The 23,134-nt window shown below is 38.1% G+C and overlaps 1 protein-coding gene across 1 annotated transcript in view; it reads left to right on the forward strand.

Moving 5' to 3' along the window:
- Positions 1 to 998: 998 nt before the first annotated feature.
- LOC134312294 (ADAMTS-like protein 1) overlaps positions 999 to 23,134 on the forward strand; it is a 239,367-nt gene continuing 217,231 nt past the window's right edge. Inside the window, exon 1 of the mRNA XM_062994128.1 lies at positions 999 to 1,063. Within this exon, the coding sequence (XP_062850198.1) occupies positions 1,013 to 1,063 (51 nt within the window). The 5' untranslated portion in view covers positions 999 to 1,012. The remainder of the gene's footprint in view (positions 1,064 to 23,134) is intronic.

A 23,134-nucleotide genomic window follows, 5' to 3' on the forward strand; every position in this document is an offset into this window, starting at 1 on the left:
AAAGCTGTGACAGCATTTTATTTTTAAATGTCCTGTGTATTTCAATTTGGTACTAATTAATTTCCTTCTTTTTCCGGTCCTTTCTGCCCGGTGAAATTCTTAAATTATTTAACATGTTCCAACACAAATTAAATATGCTGGTATGAAGGATTGATTGAATTAGATTTGTATTTCTTTAAATGTTGATTATCAAATTATGAGTAGATCAAATCTGATTAGAACTGCACACTTTTATTTACATTTACGGCATTTAGCAGACGCTTTTATCCAAAGCGACTTACAGTTGTGACAGTGTACAATCTAAGCAATTGAGGGTTTAGGGCCTTGCTCAAGGGCCCAACAGTGGCAACCTGGCAGTGGTGGGGTTTGAACCGGCAACCTTCTGATTACTGGTCCTGTACCTTAACCACTAGGCTACAACTGCCTATATATACGACTTATATATAACACATTATTTTTTTTTTTTAATCTTAGGCACTCTCTGAGGTCAAAGAGGGCCATCATGTTCCCCTCTGCCTGCCACTAGCTTTGACGTGGGAGATGGAAAATTGTTGTTGATTGAGTTAGGAATGTCTGCTTTTCATCATCTACCCTGAGGGGTGAGGAGAGATGAGAGTCAGTAGTTGGCAGGTTAAAATGTGAGCTCTTGTATGTTCTTGTCAGGTGTCACAGGCTAAGTGAGAAATAAGTGAAAGGAGTGGGAGTGGGAGCATCATGGTAGTTCTAGCGTGACATGCTCGAACCCAGCGTGGTGTTTGAAGCTGGCCAGCCTGTTGCTTTAAGAGTGTGGAGGGAAGAGAGCTCACTGGTTCGCTGCTGCTAAGGGAAACACAGTAAGCTTCAGCGTGCAGCGGTTCTTACAGCTGTGAGGGAAATATGAAGAGACATGCCGGGAGAAACTACATGTGTTCTGCTACTGTGAGAGAACGCTGAGAGGTTCAGCGCCCTTCAACACTGTAAGAGAGTCTCAGTGTATTTAACCCACCGCCGCGCTTCATTCATCTGATACAGCATGAGTGGAACAGCGTGGAAGCTCTTCATGTGGATTTTAATCATGTTGAAGGTAGGATAAGAACTCCGGTGGTAATAAATGAGTGAACTGTAGCTGGTTTGTTTGTGTAAAGTGGACTACACGCATGCTTGGTACTATTTTAAAGTTGGTAACTAATAAGTCAGGCTGGTAAAGTGGTCGCCAGAATTAATATGGGTTCTATGTTCGGTCCTGTAGTTGTGGGTAGCGTGGGATCCACTGCGATTCTGATCAGGTTGGCGCAGTTTTTTGGAGATGAATGAATGTGCGTCGGTTTTTGCGATGGTTCAGTCCCTGCCTTGTGCCAAGTGGCGCTTGGCTCAGGATGAAGTAATGTTATGTACAAGTATTTGAAGGTTACAGAAAGACTATGGCTATATTTCATTATTGTACTCTAATGCAATAATTAATAGATTAACAAATGTTTAAATGTATCTTAATTATATTAAATATGCAACTTGGTTTTAAATAAAAATTAAGCAGTCAAATATTGCTCATTTTTCATGTCAGTAAAATAATTTATTTATTAATTCATATTCATTAACCACCGTGTTCTATTCTGCCCAGTGGTCAGAACTTGTCATAAAGTTAGCGATAACAAAGCCCATCCATTTGGAGGGAATTTATGATTGGTCAATTTACTGTCATTTTAAATTGGTCTTTTGCTCTGTAAATTTATAGATTCATCAAATCACAAGCTTAATGTCAAACACAGTGTTGGACAATTTTGTAATTCACCTCTTCATTTCTTATTTTTCATGTCAGTAAAATAATTTATTTATTAATTCATATTCCTTAACCAGTTTATTCTAGTCCAGTCAGGTCTGTCACCATTCAGAAACACTGGGCACAAGTCAAGAAAACACCCTGCACAGGGTCTATCACAGGGTACCAAACTCACACATTCACATACTGTTCTTACACACTCATACCTTTGGGAAATTTAAAGTATCCAGTCAAGCTTTTGCATGTTTTCCGAAATGAATGAAAGTCAGATTATCCAACCTAAAATTCTCACTTTTGCAGTGAAAGTGATAATCGAAACACCTCCAGGTATGTTTTATTCATCTTAAAACTACAGGGAGCCCTGCTTCCTATAGATAATAACTAAATACATAAATAACTACATAAAATATTAGCAAACAGTTTTTATCTGTGTAATCTGCTCTTTCTTGTGCTGCAGCCTTAGAAGCCCATAGCAAATTAAATGTACAAATATGACCTTTGATGCATTTTTGCTTGTTCTTGAGTTACATTTTATCATATGGCCAAATTTCCTCTTAGCAATAAGTGATATTTTGGGTTTTCCTTCTGACCTTGGCAGAGACCACTGTTTCATGTTTGTTTTAATTGGTGCATTCATGCTTGTGCTATTCATATGGCTATAAAAAGCTGCCAGCTACAGTAAACTAGAAATAAAATAGGAAGCCATGCCACAGTTTACATGTTTAAAAGTTAAACTTTCTACACCACCAACCTAATAATCTAAGTTGCTGTAGGTATGATTTTTAAACAACATATTTCATGTTTGGTTATAATTTTAGAAAACGCACTATACAGTTACAATCAGAATTTTCAACCTCCCCCTTAAACAAAAGCAAGGATTTATCTTGAAATTTTACTGAACTAGATTTTGCTTTTTAAAAAGTTTTTTTTTTTTATCAGCTGATTGATACAGCAAAGAACAAAGACTATTTTTGTTCAAAACTCTACATATTATTGCTGATCTTAACCTACTCTTGTCTGTTTAATCTAAAGTTGGGTTACAACATGATTAAACAATTGGGAACTCAATAACGGTTCTTAATTTGATGATGTGTTATAAAAACACCACCCAGAAATGTGTTCAGTGTATGATGCAATCATGGGGAAAACTAAGGAGCTGTCACAAAAGCTGAGATAGGAGATCACCATCATACCACACATCACCATCATAGCCTCTAAGGTGAGGGGGTTGAATATTTCTGATGGCAGAATAATATATATATATATATATATATATATATATATATATATATATATATATATATATATATATATATTAGGGCTGTCAAACTATTAAAAATTTAATCGCGATTAATCTCAGAAGTTCATATAGTTAATCTCGATTAATCACTTTTTTTTTTTTTTTTTTTTTTTTTTTTAAAGGAGTTGGTTTTAATATTATGGCTGATCGGTGTACATACACTAACATACACAAAAACTCATTCACAATCAACATTCTTGTTCCCTGGGTTCTGACAACTCATACTACAGTAGTGACTATATTATTTGCATCTTTGCACAATATTGCATTGTTTTTGCACCTTATTCTCACCTTATTCTACCTGCTGCTATATAAACCCTACACTGCTAACTGGATATCAGAATACGTTTTTATTAGGGCTGTCGAAGGTAACGCGATAATAATAACGCGTTCCAGTGTTGCCAGATTGGGCGGATTTTGTTGGAAAACAATTTAATAGCATTTAAATAACACTTCTGTTTAAAAGAAAATATTCAGTTTTAAGAAGCACCAGCATTGTAGAAGGCTATTAAAAGTAAAGTCAATTTTCAATGCTGATTTGGCTTAGTGTTGGTCAGTCTGTATCATATTCTTGAAATGATAAAGTATTGCAAAGGAATATCTTCCTCATAATGTTAAGGTTGCTATATTTTGGTTTTTCACTTGTCAGGGAAAATTAAGAGAGAAAAAAGCTTATTATTATCATGCGTGTGATATACTGTATATCATTTACGTGATCTGCGTATCACGTTACCACTGTGTGTTGTACGTCACTGAGCTGATATGTGTATCAGGTGACCAGCGGGTAACGGCGTGTTATGTTTAAGTGTGATGCTCCAAGTTGTGGATTAAGCAATAAAGACAACTCGTTCTCCACATAACCAGTGTCATTTGTATTTCGTGGTTAAGTACAAAACATAACAATGCGGGTCTTCGTGATGTAATTCTACATGTCACTCACTGCCTGTATAGGTAAATTTTTCCTGTATAGAATTTGCGTTAACGGCACTATTTTTTTTAATCGCGTTCAATTGAGATCGCGTTAATGCGTTATTATCGCGTTAACTTCGACAGCCCTAATATACTGTATACATATATATATATATATATATATATATATATATATATTTGAACATTACATTTACATACATTTTCTCTTCTGTAGACAAAGATGTGTGTTGCTTAACATGGAAGATTTTTGATTAGTAGATTTTTCACTTTTGTTAATGAATGTTTATTATGATGACATTTTAGTGTTGATCAGTAGCTGATTTAGAAGCCGATGAACAGATGGAGCAGATGAGCAGATGTTTTCATTGGAACCTCTAGCCAGAAATGGAAATTGGTGATGAGTGATCGTTATTGTCATTTGCTTGGAAATGGAAAGAGTACTCTCCAACTACGGAACTCATATTTTCGTTTGCCTGAGAAAATAGAAATGGTGTACACATTTAAATTTACTGAAAACAATGCAGCACTTTGTCAGTGTGTGAAAAAGTTTATAGGGGTTATATCGGCTATTGCTGTGCTTACGGTGAAGGCTAAACATAAGTGAATAAGAATTTTAGAAGCATTTTGTTCATAGAAACCATTAAGGACAAACTATATGAAGTAAAAGTAAAAGCATATTATTATTGTTATATTTACTAGTTAGCCATCGGGCCAATGAGCATGTGGATGCAGCATGAACTGTTATTTCCTGCTACTGTTTACTGTTGTAAATGAAAGTTATGTGTAACATGGCTCAACTGCAGAATGATTTGAACAGTGAGCTACATTGGAGTCGTTTCTTTCTGAATTGCCATTTTTGAGTGAATGAGCAGGTACAGAGGTGCAAATGATTGTTGTTATTTAATTTTAATTAACAATAGTCATCTGTGCTTTGTTAGCGTAAATTTGCTTTCTATATATCATAGAATCTTTTTCACAGATTTGTCAGTTCCTCTGTTTGGCAAATCTGTTTTTCTCTAGAACTGTGATGCAGGACTCGGTTCAGTCTTGTCCGATTTTCTGCTGGCATATGGGGCCAGCACTCTTTACCTATTTTCAGGGAACTCAGCTGTTGTTGTGGCAGTTTGGGGTGTCACATTTGGAATCACCCTATATAAGTAAGCTGCCCCAGATGCGATGTGATGACCCATTTTTAGAATTCACCATATAGTGGAACCATGCTGGATGCAGGCTGTGCCAGTAGTGGTTTTACTGCCTGTGCCTCACCATCCCTGGGTTGTGTTTAGGGTTTTTTATATTTCTTTTTTTCTGAGAACTGAGTTGATGCTGTGGCCAGAGTAGCCTGTCACATTGTAACAAACAGTTCTCAATTCTGCATTATCCCTGTTTTTTCCGCTGCAGATGTTTTTTTGTCTTTTATTTGTTACTTTGTTTCTCTAGATTTTGGCCACCTTATTTAATTGATACTACCTGTTTTTTTCTATTTATTTATGCTTTTTTTTTTTCAAATTTGATTTAGCATAGTCAATTTGTCTTTCACTGCTGGGGATCCCTGATTGCATTCGAGAAGGGTATTCGAGAAGACACATGCATAGTCCTAGCGGACCCCTTCTTTTTGCACAAGCATTCTGCACAGGCACCTCTGTCTGCTAATTTTTGCAAAGCCTTGCACAGCATTTGAAGACCCCACCCATATAGTCTGGCCATCCCACCCTAGCAGACACTGTGGCCAATTAGTGTCTGCTTCAGGCACTGCCAATTATGCCTGCTAGATGGCGCCCAGTTTTAGAGCAGCCTTCTGGGGCCAAAGTAGCAGGATCAGAAAAGCAACTGACTGTTGTAGTGAAGCATGGGTTTAGGGAATGGTACTGGTCATTCATGGCTTGGTTTTAGTCCTGGCAATGCAGTGTAAATTGTGGGCCCAGTGTGCCACAGTGTGTGTGCAACAACATCCTAACAAATCAATTTGTAGCAGGTGGACTTCAGTTCATTATGGATTATAAAGTGTAGATTTATGGTAAAATAGCAATTATATTCATTTAAAATCTAGTCCACAATGCCCCACTTGTGCTGTGACGTTTTTGTTTTCTGAGGTGAGACGCCTGTAAATCCACAGTGGAAGTGCAAACAGCACAGTAGGGGTGTCCACCTGTTTAGGGCCAGCACCGGACAGCGCAGAAAGTTCCCTTTAATGTCCTCTTTTAGAGAATTTAGCATGTCATTGCAACATCCAGATTCGCCTTGCTCTCTATCTTTAGCAATGACTCAACCAGTTAGCATCTTTCAGCATGTTTTTAGCATGTTGATCTGTCTAAAGTTGCATTGTGTGGATCAAAAATGTTGTCTTGTTTTGTTGCTCGTGTACCATTTAAAAATCTCTGACAAACCCAGAAATAGTAATGCTGAAAAATGGATGTTGCATCATTGTGTCTGTATCAGTTAGGGGAAGGACTACTATGCCCAGGCATTCTTTTCACTTCTAGATTGTGTTTCTTAGTTTACGTTGCCAGCTTTCTGTTTTTTTATTAATATTTTTATAAAATTTAAGACTGCATCACTGAGCGTATAAGCTGCTGCATGGTTCTCATAAAACCCCCAAACATAGAACACATGAAAACCCTGATTAAGTTTGCTATTCGCTAATGAATGTTTGAACTAATAAATACTTAAACGTCACCACAGAGTTTGGCTTTCGGACAGATCAGACCCATCTGTTGGACTCATTAAAAGATGATATGCTTTCGGACAGCTGGACGACACTGTGTCTGCTGTTTTCTGTCTGGGACTTTTGGCTTGGCACCTCCACACCTGCCACTGTAGCAGGGCGACATTGGTGCTGGTATACGCTTTGATTAATCACCCAATCCGGATAAACATTGTGTATCTCCATGGTAATGCATTTCTGTGTTTTTGTGGGGAACATACTCAATAGAGTGCTGTAATTCTTTGCAGGTATGAAGTAGCACTATGGATAAAATGTGTGGGGTGCTCATGAAGTGGAAGAAATTGGACCTGAAATGTCCAGTGCGGGTAAAAGAGTGAGACCTTTAGAAACAGAAATTTGTGATGTTTGTTGTTAGAGAGGAGATGAGCTTACATAAGGTTTTCTGAGGCTCCATTAAGTGATGATCCATTAAGTAAACTAATAGTGGTTGGATTAAGCTGGATGAGACCCACCAGACACACCAACACAGATTGGCTTTTAATCTGTTTTATTGTTAAGCTTCAACATATTTATTTATTTTATTTATTAATTTCACCAACACATTACAGCAAGAATGGCAAGGGTTTGATCCCTAGGTTGAGTGGTCTGGGTTCTTTCTGTGTGGAGTTTTCATGTTCTCCCCGTGTTTGTGTGGGGAGCTCCGGTTTCCTCTCACAGTCCAAAGACATGCAAGTGAGGTGAATTGGAGATACAAAATCGTCCATTAAACTTGTGAACTGATGAATCTTGTGTATCGAGTAACTACCTGTTCTGTCATGAATGTAACCAAAGTGTAAAACATGATGTTAAAATCCTAATAAATAAATAAATTTCACCAACAGTCCATGATATTTAGACAGTGAGTGGACACGATATTTAAAAACTCCAGCAGCGCTGCTGTGTCCGATCCACTCATACTAGCACAACACACACTAACACACCACCACCATGTCATTGTCACTGCAATGCTGAGAATGATCCACCACCTAAATAATACCTGCTCTGTAGTGGTCCTGTGGGGGTCCTGACTATTGAAGAACAGGGTGAAAGCAGGCAGAGAAACAGTAAATGTAGAACTACAAAGTGCTTCTATATGGTAAGTGGAGCTGATAAAATGGACAGTGAGTGTAGAAACAAGGAGGTGGTTTTAATGTAATGGCTGATCAGTGCATATATGATATGCTAAGAAAGTACAGTTATCTTAAAGTAATGCGGCTTTCATGTTTTAGTGTACAGTTAGTGTACAGGATATATCATGCCTTTTTTACACTTAGACCCTCATGCTAGCATTCATATCTATCTGCTGGTTCCCTAATTCCTGTCTTCTTATCTTCTAATCTGTTTCTAATTTTTGCTCTCTCTGTGTTTTGGGTCCCTCCTTTTTCCTGTTTGTGTCTTACGTATACTATCTCTCTCTCTCTCTCTCTCTCTCTCTCTCTCTCTCTCTCTCTATCTCTCTCTCTCTCTCTCTCTATCTCTCTAACCCACACTCTCGCACATGCATTCACACCTACCTAATTTACTCTCACACATTCAAAAAAACACCACCATCAAAGAAATGTTGCAAATAAATCAGCTTTAAGATACCAGGTGAATCTTACTTATTACTGTTGGACCGCCAGTGGGCCGCTAGTATAATCTAAAGCATTTAAAGAAGGTGCTCGGGTTACACAAAGGTGTATTACACTAGCTTACTACTGCTGTGATTCAGGTTTGAATCTGTTCTATCTGCCAGCCGGGCATCTACACAGATATGGTTGATTATATCTAGGGAAATGGTCGAAGTTTTGCAATAAATTTGCTTTCTGTCTAGATTAGCTTTTTCTGCCTTGCACCTAGTTTTTTATTTGGTGGAACCACCTGACAATGTTAAAGCATGTTTTACATGTTAAAAAAAGTGAAGGAAAAAGGAAAAAAAACTGTATAATTAACATAATTTTTGAAACATATATTTCATGTTTGTTGTTGTTGATAATTATTTATTTAAAAAATAATAATTAAAAAAAACGTTTTATTGTAACCGGTTGATCACCAGCTTTGAATTTATATTTTTTAACAGTAATTACATTTTTAAGAAATCCTTCATTTTCAGAAATGTTGAAAATAATAATAATGTCATTTGTTTATAACTGTTTTTTAGTAATCATGTCATTTTTTGCAGTTCTAATAGTACAAGTGAATGTACCAAAAATGTTAACTTTTTCAATATTATGTCATGCACCCAGTGTGCTTTTCAGAGATTTAATCATTTAAATATCAGATGGTATTAGAGTTTTAAAGCTTCTAATGTCACTTTAGATAAATCAATACACTCCCATTTTTTTGACTACATAAAAAGTCTCTGTTTTAAATGGAAAACTGTGATTCGCATGCTATGATGACTAATTTAATCCAAAAATAATAATTATAACCAGCCATCCAAGAGCAGATGAATAAGGAATTGTAATGCCGATTCTGATCAGTGCCTGACCTCACAAATGCTGTTTGACTGAACGGGCACAGACGCAGTACAAAATCGTGTTAAAAGCTATACCAGAATAGTGGAGAATGAAATGCCCATGGTTTTGGATTTAGACGTTCAACAGGACCTGCACAATGATTTGTTTGGTTAGCAGTAGTTTAACAGTTATATTCCTTGCATGATTTTATCATCCCAAAATGCTTAAACAAATGAACTCTTTCTACTTGGACAAAAAAGTAATAGAAAAAATTTACAATTTAGAGGTATAAAGAACAAGCTATATATACACATTTACACAAATATTATATTTTCATTTGAAATCTGTGTTATCATGAGCTTATGTTTAAGGCACACATCACATCACCCTCCATGCTCTGCCCCAAATTTCTATATAAAATGTTCAGGGTAAAAAAAAATCTATGTACCAGTGAAGACCTGTTCCATATAATGGGACATTAGAAAAAAGCCTCTATTTATTGGAGTTAGTCAGTTACCTATATTCTTTCTCTAGGGTGGTGAACACTAGAACACAGACCTCTGATTTAAACAGCCAATGTCTTCAGATATTACATCAGCAAGTAACAACACATTTCCCTTTAAATGTAGAGTTTCTCTGGGTCTAAAGAAACCATGTTTGATGTATTGGAAAGCTTAGACCATTAGTTCACAAATTTTACAACCCATGCAAAAAAGCTAAAACAAATGCAAACCAAATAGAAAACAGCAATTTGTAAACTACACCGATCAGCCATAACATTAAAACCACCTCCTTGTTTCTACACACACTGTCCATTTTATCAGCTCCACTTACCATATAGAAGCACTTTGTAGTTCTAAATTACTGACAGTAGTCAATCTGTTTCTATACATACTTTTTAGGACCACCACAGAACAGGTATTATTTGGGTGGTGGATCATTCTCAGCACTGCAGTGACACTGACATGGTGGTGGTGTGTTAGTGTGTGTTGTGCTGGTAAGAGTGGATAAGACACAGCAGTGCTGATGGAGTTTTTAAACACCTCACTGTCACTGCTGGACTGAGAATAGTCCACCAACCAAAAATATCCAGCCAACAGCGCACTGTGACCACTGATAAAGGTCTAGAAGATGACCAACTCAAACATCAGCAATAGATGAGCGATCGTCTCTGACTTTACATCTACAAGGTGGACCAACTAGGTAGGAGTGTCTAATAAAGTGGACAGTGAGTGGACACAGTATTTAAAAATCCAGCAGCGCTGCTGTGTCTAATCCACTCATACCAGCACAACACACACTAACACACCACCACCATGTCAGTGTCACTGCAGTGCTGAGAATGATCCAACACCTAAATAATACCTGTTCTGTGGTGGTCCTGTGGGGGTCCTGACCATTGAAGAACAGGGTGAAAGGGGGCTAAAAAAGTATGTAGAGAAATAAATGGACTACAGTCAGTAATTGTAGAACTACAAAGTGCTTCTATATGGTCAGTGGAAATTATAAAATGAACAGTGTGTGTAAAAACCAGAAGGTGGTTTTAATGTTATGGCTGATTGGTGTATGCTACACAGTTGTTATGGCAACACAGGTGATTCAAATGTAACTGTCATCTACAAGCAGGGATGCGTTGAGGTTTATTGTTTTTAGCATTAGCTATGAGCCCAACAGTTTACAAGTACAGGCCACACCTTCAACTGCAGTAAATAAGTGTTTATGAGACTGTAAGAGACGGGAGGAGAACTTAGAATTTTGGGCTAGAGTTCAGCCCCCCAGCCCCACTCCCTTAATATACTGTATATTTAATAAAGTAATTGGGGATGAGGTGGGTGCAAGGATTCATTGAGCATAAGAGAAGGTAAGAATAGGTAAATATATTGGCAATCAATTAGTCAAATCAAATTTATTTGTATAGTGCTTTTTACAATAGACATTGTCTCCATGCAACCTTACAGAATCCAGGGACCGACAGATTAAAAAACCCTGTTAAACAAGCAAAACTCCCAGAAATTAGGAGTTGGGAAGAGTTTCTTCCAAATTTAATATTTCATAATCCATTTTCTCAGCATGATTGCTAGAAATGTTATAATTTCACACCTTCACTTCATAACATTTAACAACATATTTTGAGAACTCTGAAATGAATTATTACTCCAATATTTAATGCCCAAGATCTCAGACAGCACCGCATTAAAACCCCACATGTTTCTGTAATGAATATAAAAATAACATGGGTTTGGAAAGCTCATCTGAGAGGGAGAGCTAAACTCCTTCATGTTTTCAACAGCAACACTGATTCCATCTGACTCATTTTTGATGATTTTTTTTTATTATTATTAATAGACAGAATCTTGTGTCACTGGTCTAAATAGTGAGTGACTGAATGGTTTTCCCAAGAGTTAATTTAAATAATTGCCATTTGATGAGATGATACATACAGCATGTTGTCAGGATGATTAGTCTAAAAGCTAAACAAGCATTACAAAAGTATATGTATTATGTATTTTATGTACTTGTTCATTGTCATGCTGGCTATGATGTTGGTTGCTCAGCAGGCACTTTAGCCAGCAGAATGGGTATTATCATAAGGTTTACAATTCTAGGACACAATAAGTACACAGTGGTAGAAATTAATTCCAGTCATAGGGAAGTGCAATATGAGAGGACACAAAGTATTTTGGGATTATAACACATTAGTGGATTTAATGATGTGATTATGGTGTGGTTTGGGATGAACTGATGAACTGATGTAAACATACACCGACATGAACAGGCCTGATTTATGAACAGTTTACTAACTAAGGACCAACTGAGGATACTAAACACCCCTCAGAAACAAAGTATAGGCATGCTTTTTTATCTTTAATTTTCTGTCCCATAATTAATTGTCATTATTAACTATCCGTGACCAGCAGAGGGCACTGAAACAACAGAAGGTGAAATACTTTCTTCACCTAAATTTAAAATTGTGGTGGCACGTTTGACCAGGTAGGTAGTAGTGGGTGCTGCACAGCAACATGGTTGTGAGGTTTTGCTTGCCTTCCTTGGATTTTGATTTTCCTGTGATCACCATTAGTACCACATTACCTTTATTTTCTTATATTATTATTCTTAATATTAATAATAATTATATTCTTCTTATTATTATTATTATAAAGCTTTTAACTTCTAATGTGCAGGCAGGGCCCAAAAACTACTATTCACTTCTGAACATTTTCCTTATTATTTTGGAAGGTCTCAATCCTCATTTTTGTCTTTTTTTCTGGGTGCTTCCAGTTTTTACTTGTTACCTCAATCTGCTAAATGAATAAAGGTATTGCACATGGTTCAGGTTTATAATAAATGAGTACAGATATAAAACCACATAAATTACTGTGATGGTGATGATTGTCTGTGCTTGGGACGGTTTTAATTATAAAGTCTGACAACAAAAGGAAGTTTAGTATTAATGCTAAAGTCTGTCTCTAGCTATACATTATGACAAACCTCTTTGGTATAACATTTCTATTGTAGCTGGTTCATGTATATTTCATTTAGCTGTTGTCACAGTAGATCTCATCTCTGAACTTCTAGTGCTTTGATTAAAACCAACATTACACTGTGCAATCATCTGTCTGATTTTGCTGTTACAGGCATCGTCACTTGTTGTAAAAGATTTTTGATGGTCGTAGGTAAGGATGATGGTCTTTAAAACCCACAATGCGCCAAACTTATTTTAGCAAAGACAGCCAGTGAAAAAGTTCAAAGTCTTAGTGCTGCTTTTTTGCACTAGTTAGAAAAGTGCTAATTGATGCCTTGATGTAAATAAAAGAGCCTGATTGTTTTTAAAATAATCTCAACCCTGGCAGTGTGGCTGTTTTAAATGGTCTTGTTACTGGTCTTGTTATTTTTGTTTAGATCTGTGTTTCAATACTCTTAGTTTTTAATGCTTCTTTGCTTTTATTACAATTATTTGTTTGGACAGCTTCGGCACGGTGGCTAAGTGGGTAGCACTGTCGCCTCACAGCGAGAAGGTCCTGGGTTCGATCCCCAGGTGGGGCAGTCTGGGTCCTTTCTGTGTAGAGTTTGCATGTTCTCCCCGTGTCTGCGTGGGTTTCCTCTCACAGTCTAAAGACATGCCGCTAGGCTAATTGGAAACACTGAATTGTCCCATAGTTACCTAGCCACTGGGATGCACAGACCAGTGCATTGTAGTGCCGGTCCCAAGCCCGGATAAAATAGGGATGGTTGTGTCAGGAAGGGCATCCGGCGTAAAACTGTGCCAATCCCGCCGGCGACCGCTAACGGGAAGAAGCCGGAAATGCCGACCCTGTAACCAAAAAATGGGACAAAGGCTGAGGAACAAGAAGAGGAAGAAGATTTGTTTGGACAGCTTCTACCACACTGATGGACCTCACAATGAATGCTATTTATCCTGCATTAATTGAAAATAACTGGTCCAGACAATTCTAATCCAAACATAGGTGTTGGCCTTTACCAAGTTAATTGGTTTGGCACGGTGATTTGTTGGATGAAACTGGGTATGGAAAGCAGGAAAAAATTTAAATATTGTTTCGTTTTTCACAACACAGTAGCTTCTGAAGTCTGTCTCTCATGTCTGAAGTCTGAATCTCATGGATAACTTTAAACTAGTGCTACCTCTTTTCATCCAAGTAAAACTGGTTTGTTTTGTACTTTTTCTGTCCTGTCCTGATGGAGTGTTCCTGGATAAAAGTTCAAAACTATAAAAGCTATGATGAAAGTGAGGATGACGATGAAAGGAGAAGAAAAAGAGGGTGTCATATGACTCACAGATTGAGCTGCACTCATTGCCCCATCCCTGAACTGAACTCAAGGCTCATCAAAAAAGATAAAGGAGAAAGAATGAGAGGGGGGAAAGAGGAGGAGGAGGCCGACCTTGAAAAACACCAAACAAAGACCTGAATAGCTGGATCACTCAGCGCTCGGGCAAAGATGAATACGGTGGGTGGAGATGCGGCAGATATTAAAATTTGGACAGTGGAAAAACAAGACGTATAACAGTCTGAAATCAGAGATCTGGAATAAGAGAAGTATGTGCAGAGAAGCAAAGATGGTATAAGTAAGTAATAGAAATGGATAGTGAAATTGGAGTGGACTCAGGTACAGAAGAGAGAGAGAGAAGAAAAGAAGAAAGGTACGGTCGTGGTGGTGCTGCTGAAAAGGCCAGTTGTGCTCTGACCAGGGTTTCCATGCCTCGTTGGGATGAATGTTTGCGAGGCTAATGATGTTTCCTGTGGTTTGCACATCTGCTTTCCACCTTCACATGTGCTTCTAAACACAGCTCCATGGCAGTACGCAAAAGGAAAGGCTTGGGCTTTTTGTGCCGGTTCTCACGCACACTTGCAGGACATGCTTGAATTTTTTTCAGACTGCACATGCCCAGGAAGCTTTGACAGCTGCTGTACTTCACACTTTTAAAAGCTTAAGCAAGAAGCTTGTTGGCAGAATGTTTAGTATAATGTATGAAGCATTTGTACATTAAATTTGCTTAAATGGGGTAAATTTTGCTCACAGTGGACAAACAAAATAAGTAAACAAATGTGTAATTTTTTGATCAGTAAACAGTAATATAAAAATAAACATGAGCAGGAACAGTTCAGCATTTAAAATTTAGAAGTTTGTAGTGACAATAGAAAGTTAACTTAAAATGTATTTTACTTTTGACTGCTCCTGTATTTAGGGGTCACCACAGTGGATCTGGTCTTTGTTTAAATGCCGGATACCTTTTCTGATGCAGCCCTTTTTATCTGGACTAGGGACTGGCACTGACAGTGTTACAGCACATCACAGTGGCTAGCCTGTTTCAATCATGTACATGCAGACACCTGACCGGCTGATAGCATTGCTCAGATTCAAAACCCTAATCTTCTGTATTGGGCTACCTTACTTTACTGCTGCGCCACACGGGCACCCTAAAAGTGCTAACTAACCAAGCTCATGAAAAAACATAAGTGTATAGCTATTGTAAAATGGTAAGCAGAGTTTTACCTTTATACTGGAGCTTGTTGCATCATTCTTGTTTAAAAAATCTTTGTTGGTTATTGGTTAACCGATTACGATGGCGTATTTAAAATTTTTTTTAAAGTTTTGATTTTGAAAATAAAGTCATAAATTTCAAGTTTTGAGAATAAAGTCGCAAAAGTTTCAATTTTGAGAATAAAGTCGAAATGATTTCGAGAATAAAGTTAAAATATTATGGCCAAAGAGTGTGCAGCCGTCGTAGGCTTGTCCGTTCAGAGAAGCACGGGTCTTAGTACCTAGACGTCAGCCTCCAATGTGTGTTACTGTGGTTATCCAGTAACCTGCGATTACTTTTGGGTGGTTGTTTGTATTGTACACATCCATCCACATGACATGACGATTAAACCCGTCAATGCAATCATTTATAGCGATGCCATACGGCTTTAGTTTATCGTACGAGTCCATATGCCATAAGGCCATAAGTCTGTTTGGTTATTTTTTCTAAATAAACACAGTTTGTTTCAAAGCCGTTTCATCGTCCTTATGCTAATAACAAACTGGTGCTGATGTGCAGGAGATTGGGGATTTCTTTATTTGTGAAACCGATATGAAAGTATAACTTTACCAGATCATGAACATCCCTCATTTAACACAAGAAGGTTGCTACGATCATAATATTTCGACTTTAATCTCGAAATCATTTCGACCTTATTCTCAAAAACATTTAGACTTTATTCTCAGAATCATTTCGACTTTATTCTCGGAATCATTTGACTTTATTCTCGGAATCATTTAGACTTTATTCTCGGAATCATTTAGACTTTATTCTCGGAATCAATTATTCTCGGAATCATTTAGACTTTATTCTCATTTAGACTTTATTCTCATCATTTCGATTTAATTTTCGAAATCATTTTGATTTTATTCTCAGATTCATTACAACTTTATTCTCGGAATCATTTAGACTTTATTCTCGAAATCATTTAGACTTTATTTTTGGAATCATTTAGACTTTATTTTTGGAATCATTTCGACTTTATTCTCGGAATCATTTAGACTTTATTCTCGGAATCATTTAGACTTTATTCTCGGAATCAATTATTCTCGGAATCATTTAGACTTTATTCTCATTTAGACTTTATTCTCATCATTTCGATTTAATTTTCGAAATCATTTTGATTTTATTCTCAGATTCATTACAACTTTATTCTCGGAATCATTACGACTTTATTCTCGAAATCATTTAGACTTTATTTTTGGAATCATTTAGACTTTATTTTTGGAATCATTTAGACTTTATTTTTGGAATCATTTCGACTTTATTCTCAAAATAATTTAGACTTTATTTTTGGAATCATTTAGACTTTATTCTCTGAATCATTACAACTTTATTCTTGAAATCATTTAGACTTTATTTTTGGAATCATTTAGACTTTATTCTCTGAATCATTACAACTTTATTCTTGAAATCATTTAGACTTTATTTTCGGAATCATTACGACTTTATTCTTGAAATCATTTTGACTTTATTCTCTTAATCATTTCGACTTTATTTTTGGAATCATTTTGATGTTATTCTCGGAATTGAAACTTAAAAATAATTTTTACAGTGGCTTTAATCCGCCGTCGCAACCCATTAATCATTTACATCTATTGTTTACACCTGTACACATTTTGGTGATCTGCCCTTTCCAGGTTTTCTGTACTTCTATTGGGTTTTTTGCATTTACTAGATTGACTGGTTGACTGTCTGCTAACTTCATTGACTGACTGACTGACTCTTTCTCTTTCATGACCTCTGTGACTGACCATCAGAGCTCTGTCCTTCCACTAGCCGTTTTAAAGACAGGAGCTAGAAACTGGCCAGTCTTTCTTTTCTGTCCATGATGTAGTGTGTTGTGTCCAGTGTCTACTGGCTTGGTTCTTCCCCTTCTGCTAGTTATACAGGTCCTCAGAGGAGGCCACTGCACTTGTGTGGCCCACTTAAACTGGCTCTAGGACATAGGAAAAAGAGTTATGGGTCTAAAAATGAAGGTTTTACAGGTCCAAACTGAATTTTATGCATTTGTATGCTGAATGCTGAACCTGATGTTAAAAACAGTTAAGTCATGTAATGCCTACAGACTATTGCATGGCGTCTAGTTACAGTAATTAATATATCATATAATTGCTCTGATTTTAAATACTTAACATGGCTATAACAGGGCAGGTTGCACCCCATCACTGAGGCTCCAGGTGAAGCCCTGTAACTGCGATATTTGGACAAAGATAGCTAATTTACAGGATTCTTAACCAAGGTAGAACAGTACTATGGCTTAAAAGCCACAAACAAAAAAGAGCAGAAGCACAGAAATAAAGAGGAAGTGAATAAATAAATAAATAAGAGAGGAAACTCTGAACAAAACATGGGTGGCTATAAAACGAAGCTTCAGGGTGGCTTCGTTGTCTCAGCCGAAAATGCTGCAGCATAAACTGAATTGTTACAAGAGTTGGTGCTGACATCTGCATTAGTGGGAAACTGAGCCTGATAATGGTGAAAAACAGGTCGCCAACAGAGGAGCTAGCAACTCTAGGGGAAGGAATACCACTGATTAAATAGAGGCATCTCTACCTGGAGCGAACTTGCGCTTAGTGAGGTGCCCCTTTTGATACTAATGGCATGGCAGATTGGCATAATTCTGTAATCCCCCTCCTTCTGGCAATCTCTACAGCAGGTGAACCCATCACAATGGCAGTAATGTTTATAGTACAATGAACATAAATATCTTAACCAGAGCTAGTTTAGTGAAGGTATGTTTTAGACAAAGCGAGCTCCTAGCCGTCAAGTACAGCTAAATAGGCTAATTATGTAAGTAATGTATAGATTAGCTGGTGTTTCAAAGCTTTTAATGACAACATTTGTTATGACATAAGTGAGCAGTTCAGATGTACAGTGTATCACAAAAGTGAGTACACCCCTCACATTTCTGCAGATATTTAAGTATATCTTTTCATGGGACAACACTGACAAAATGACACTTTGACACAATGAAAAGTAGTCTGTGTGCAGCTTATATAACAGTGTAAATTTATTCTTCCCTCAAAATAACTCAATATACAGCCATTAATGTCTAAACCACCGGCAACAAAAGTGAGTACACCCCTTAGTGAAAGTTCCTGAAGTGTCAATATTTTGTGTGGCCACCATTATTTCCCAGAACTGCCTTAACTCTCCTGGGCATGGAGTTTACCAGAGCTTCACAGGTTGCCACTGGAATGCTTTTCCACTCCTCCATGACGACATCACGGAGCTGGCGGATATTCGAGACTTTGCGCTCCTCCACCTTCCGCTTGAGGATGCCCCAAAGATGTTCTATTGGGTTTAGGTCTGGAGACATGCTTGGCCAGTCCATCACCTTTACCCTCAGCCTCTTCAATAAAGCAGTGGTCGTCTTAGAGGTGTGTTTGGGGTCATTATCATGCTGGAACACTGCCCTGCGACCCAGTTTCCGGAGGGAGGGGATCATGCTCTGCTTCAGTATTTCACAGTACATATCGGAGTTCATGTGTCCCTCAATGAAATGTAACTCCCCAACACCTGCTGCACTCATGCAGCCCCAGACCATGGCATTCCCACCACCATGCTTGACTGTAGGCATGACACACTTAACTTTGTACTCCTCACCTGATTGCCGCCACACATGCTTGAGACCATCTGAACCAAACAAATTAATCTTGGTCTCATCAGACCATAGGACATGGTTCCAGTAATCCATGTCCTTTGTTGACATGTCTTCAGCAAACTGTTTGCGGGCTTTCTTGTGTAGAGACTTCAGAAGAGGCTTCCTTCTGGGGTGACAGCCATGCAGACCAATTTGATGTAGTGTGCGGCGTATGGTCTGAGCACTGACAGGCTGACCCCCCACCTTTTCAATCTCTGCAGCAATGCTGACAGCACTCCTGCGCCTATCTTTCAAAGACAGCAGTTGGATGTGACGCTGAGCACGTGCACTCAGCTTCTTTGGACAACCAACGCGAGGTCTGTTTTGAGTGGACCCTGCTCTTTTAAAACGCTGGATGATCTTGGCCACTGTGCTGCAGCTCAGTTTCAGGGTGTTGGCAATCTTCTTGTAGCCTTGGCCATCTTCATGTAGCACAACAATTCGTCTTTTAAGATCCTCAGAGAGTTTTTTGCCATGAGGTGCCATGTTGGAACTTTCAGTGACCAGTATGAGAGAGTTTGAGAGCTGTACTACTAAATTGAACACACCTGCTCCCTATGCACACCTGAGACCTAGTAACACTAACAAATCACATGACATTTTGGAGGGAAAATGACATGCAGTGCTCAATTTGGACATTTAGGGGTGTAGTCTCTTAGGGGTGTACTCACTTTTGTTGCCGGCTGTTTAGACATTATTGGCTGTATATTGAGTTATTTTGAGGGAAGAATAAATTTACACTGTTATATAAGCTGCACACAGACTACTTTTCATTGTGTCAAAGTGTCATTTTGTCAGTGTTGTCCCATGAAAAGATATACTTAAATATCTGCAGAAATGTGAGGGGTGTACTCACTTTTGTGATACACTGTATATATTGTGTGATTAGGCTAAAACGTTTCACCCATATCCACACGTGCAGAGTTTTAATAGATCATACGCATTACAGATTTACTTAAGTTTCTTAAGATTAAGCCGCTCAGGTGGCGCAAAGTTGGGGTTTCGAATACATCGTATCGAATCTCAGCTCTGCCTTTCCGACTAGGCTGGGCGGCTGCATGAACAACGATTGGCTGTTGTTCAGGGTTAGAGGGTAAGAAAGTCAGATCATAGGTCCTCATAACTGGTGCGACTGCGGCCCCTGCTGGCTGACTGATGGCGCCTGCACAGGGCTGAGGAATAATGCTAATGGGGGTGTGGTCCTCCGTACACAGTGCCTGTCAAGTGTATGAACTCGACTCGTGCAGGTGAAAAATGCAGTCTGTTCTGACTGTGCGTACCGGAGGGGGCGTATGTCAGTTGAGAGGCGTCCTCAGTCAGCGGTGAAGGGTCGAATCAGTATAGAGGACGTAATCAGGGTAATTGGACACGGCTAGATTAGGGGAGAAAATTGGGGAAAAAAAGAGGGGAAAAAAAAGTTTCTTAAGATTACGTTTTTATTTAGTTTGGAGTCAATGGCTCTTACTGTGGTTCGGTGGAGTCGAAAACACGGCTTTGTAATTTGATAACATTTATGTTTTACATTTTCAACATTTAGCAGACACTTTTTACAACCCCAAATCAGAAAAAGTTGGGACAGCATGGAAAATGCAAATAATATAAAAACACAGAGTTTCTTACATTAACTTTGACTTTTATTTGATTGCACACAGGATGAACCTAAAATAATTCATGTTTTATCTGCTCAACTTCATTTCATTTATTAAGAAACATCCATTCCTGCATTTCAGGTCTGCAACACATTCCAAAAAAAGTTGGGACAGTAAAGCATTTACCACTTTGTAATGGTGCTATTCCTTTTCCCCACACTTAAAATACGTTTTGGCGCCGAGGAGACCAAGTGATTTAGTGTTTGAGGTTTTATTTTGTCCCATTCTTCCTGCAAACACGTCTTATGCACTGTAGAGGGAGAAATATGCCTTCCCTTCCAATCTTTCTTTAAGGTACATTGTTTTTAAACATTTCAATCATTTTCTCACGCATTTGTTGACACACTGGAGATCCTCTGATCATCTTTGCTCATCAAAGACTTTCCTGGATTCTGCTTTCATACCAAACCATGATTACAATCACCTGTTGACATCACCTGTTTGGAATCACATGATTATTTAGTTTTTTCACCTCATAACTAGCCTTAAATGGTTCCGTCCCAAATTTTTTCTGAATGTGTTGCAGGCCTGAAATGCAGGAATGACGTTTTTTTAATAAATGAAATGAAGTTGAGCAGTTAAAACATGAAATATATAATATATATAACTGTCTACAATGAAATAAAATTCAAAGTAAATGTAAGGAACACTACATTTTTATTTTATTTGCATTTTACATACTGTTCCAACTTCTTCTGATTTGGGGTTGTATCTAAAGCGACTTACAGTACTGTGATAGTATATTTTCTGAGCAGGCCCAACAGTGGCAACCTGGCAGTGGTGGGGCTTGAACCAGCGACCTTTTGATTACTGGTCCAGTACCTTAACAACTAGGCTACAACTGCCTAGTGGTTAAGGTACTGGTAAACTAATATGATAAGTAAACAGCTTTGTTTAATTATCTAAATTGGCTTAATGTGGGTGAAATATGTGTTGATTTTTTGTCGAGTTTTTAGCATGTAAATATTCAGTGGGACGCAAATGCAAGAACTGAGAAAAAAGAGGGCATTTACAATTTTTTACACGTTTGTATTTCATACCTTACATACTTTAGTGGGTAACATAAATATCTCTTCAAGCTGGACATCCATCACACAGACCGATTAATGTGTTTGATGATATGAAGATAATGAGACTTTGAACTGATTACAGGAATGTGTTTCTCCCTCACATGTTCAGTCAGATTTACTAAAAAAAACCACCAGAACTAAAAGAACATCAGTCTTTCAGATGTGGAAAAGCAATTTGCTGTTATCATGTGGCAGTTTGGCTCAGTGTGGGTTTAGCTGTCATCTGGAGACAGCACTGCAGCTAAGCTCATCTTTTTGGCCTCAGCACTGACAGGCACAGCACACGGATGGCATTTCTTCAAGTTATTCTTTGTGGTTTTTCTACAGGGTACAGTTAAAGTCAAAAGTTTACACATACTTGTAAGGGATGTATACACCGATCAGCCATAACATTAAAACCACCTCCTTGTTTCTACACTCACTGTCCATTTATCAGCTCCACTTACCATATAGGAGCACTTTGTAGTTCTACAATTACTGACTGTAGTCCATCTGTTTCTCTGCATGCTTTGTTAGCCATCTTTTATGCTGTTCTTCAATGGTCAGGACCACTACAGAGCAGGTATTATTTGAGTGGTGGATAATTCTTAGCACTCCAGTTACACTGACATGGTGGTGGTGTGTTAGTGTGTGTTGTGCTGGTATGAGTGGATAAGACACAACAATGCTGATAGAGTTTTTAAACACCTTACTGTCCCTTCTGGACTGAGAGTAGTCCACCAGCCAACAGCGCCCCGTGGTTAGCGTCCTGTGACCACTGATGAAGGTCTAGAAGATGACCAACTCAAACAGCAGCAGCAACTGATGAGCGATCGTCTCTGACTTTACATCTACAAGGTGGACCAACTAGGTAGGAGTGTCTAATAGAGTGGACAGTGTGTGGACACGGTATTTAAAAACTCCAGCAGCGCTGCTGTATCTGATCCACTCATACCAGCACAACACACACTAACACACCACCACCATGTCAGTGTCACTGCAGTGCTGAGAATGATCCACCACCTAAACAATACCTTCTCTGTGGTGGTCCTGTGGGGGTCCTGACCATTACAGAACAGCATGAAAGGGGGGTTAACAAAGCATGCAGAGAAACAGATGGACTACAGTCAGTAATTGTAGAACTTCAAAGTGCTTCTATATGGTAAGTGAAGCTGATAAAATGGACAGTAAGTGTAGAAACAAGGAGGTCGTTTTAATGTTATGTCTGATCAGTGTATGTCATGGCACAAGTTCTTTCATAGGTTAATGTGGGTTTTATTCGGACAAAATTACAGGAATATAACTACATGAAAGAAAGAATTTATTGCTGCAGTTTTTTGGCACTGCTTAACATTTAGCAGTGGAACGGGAATACGGATTTGTGTAAAAAGGACACAGGTTTATGAAGGGTGCATGTACTGTACATGTCTTCTGTTGACATAGAGCCAAGTGCACTTAAAGTTCAACATGCATTTAGTGGTAAAAGTAATTATTATTAGCAAATCATTCCTTGATGAGCCTGCATCTAGCAAGTGTGAGCATGTGTTATCGTGAGTATGGATGAGATATTTACGTATACTCAGTCATGAAAGAGAAACTGAGTGGGAAGTAGCCTGTGCCCT

This window comes from Trichomycterus rosablanca, chromosome 4, assembly GCF_030014385.1.
Source record: "Trichomycterus rosablanca isolate fTriRos1 chromosome 4, fTriRos1.hap1, whole genome shotgun sequence".
Classification (NCBI taxonomy): domain Eukaryota; kingdom Metazoa; phylum Chordata; class Actinopteri; order Siluriformes; family Trichomycteridae; genus Trichomycterus; species Trichomycterus rosablanca.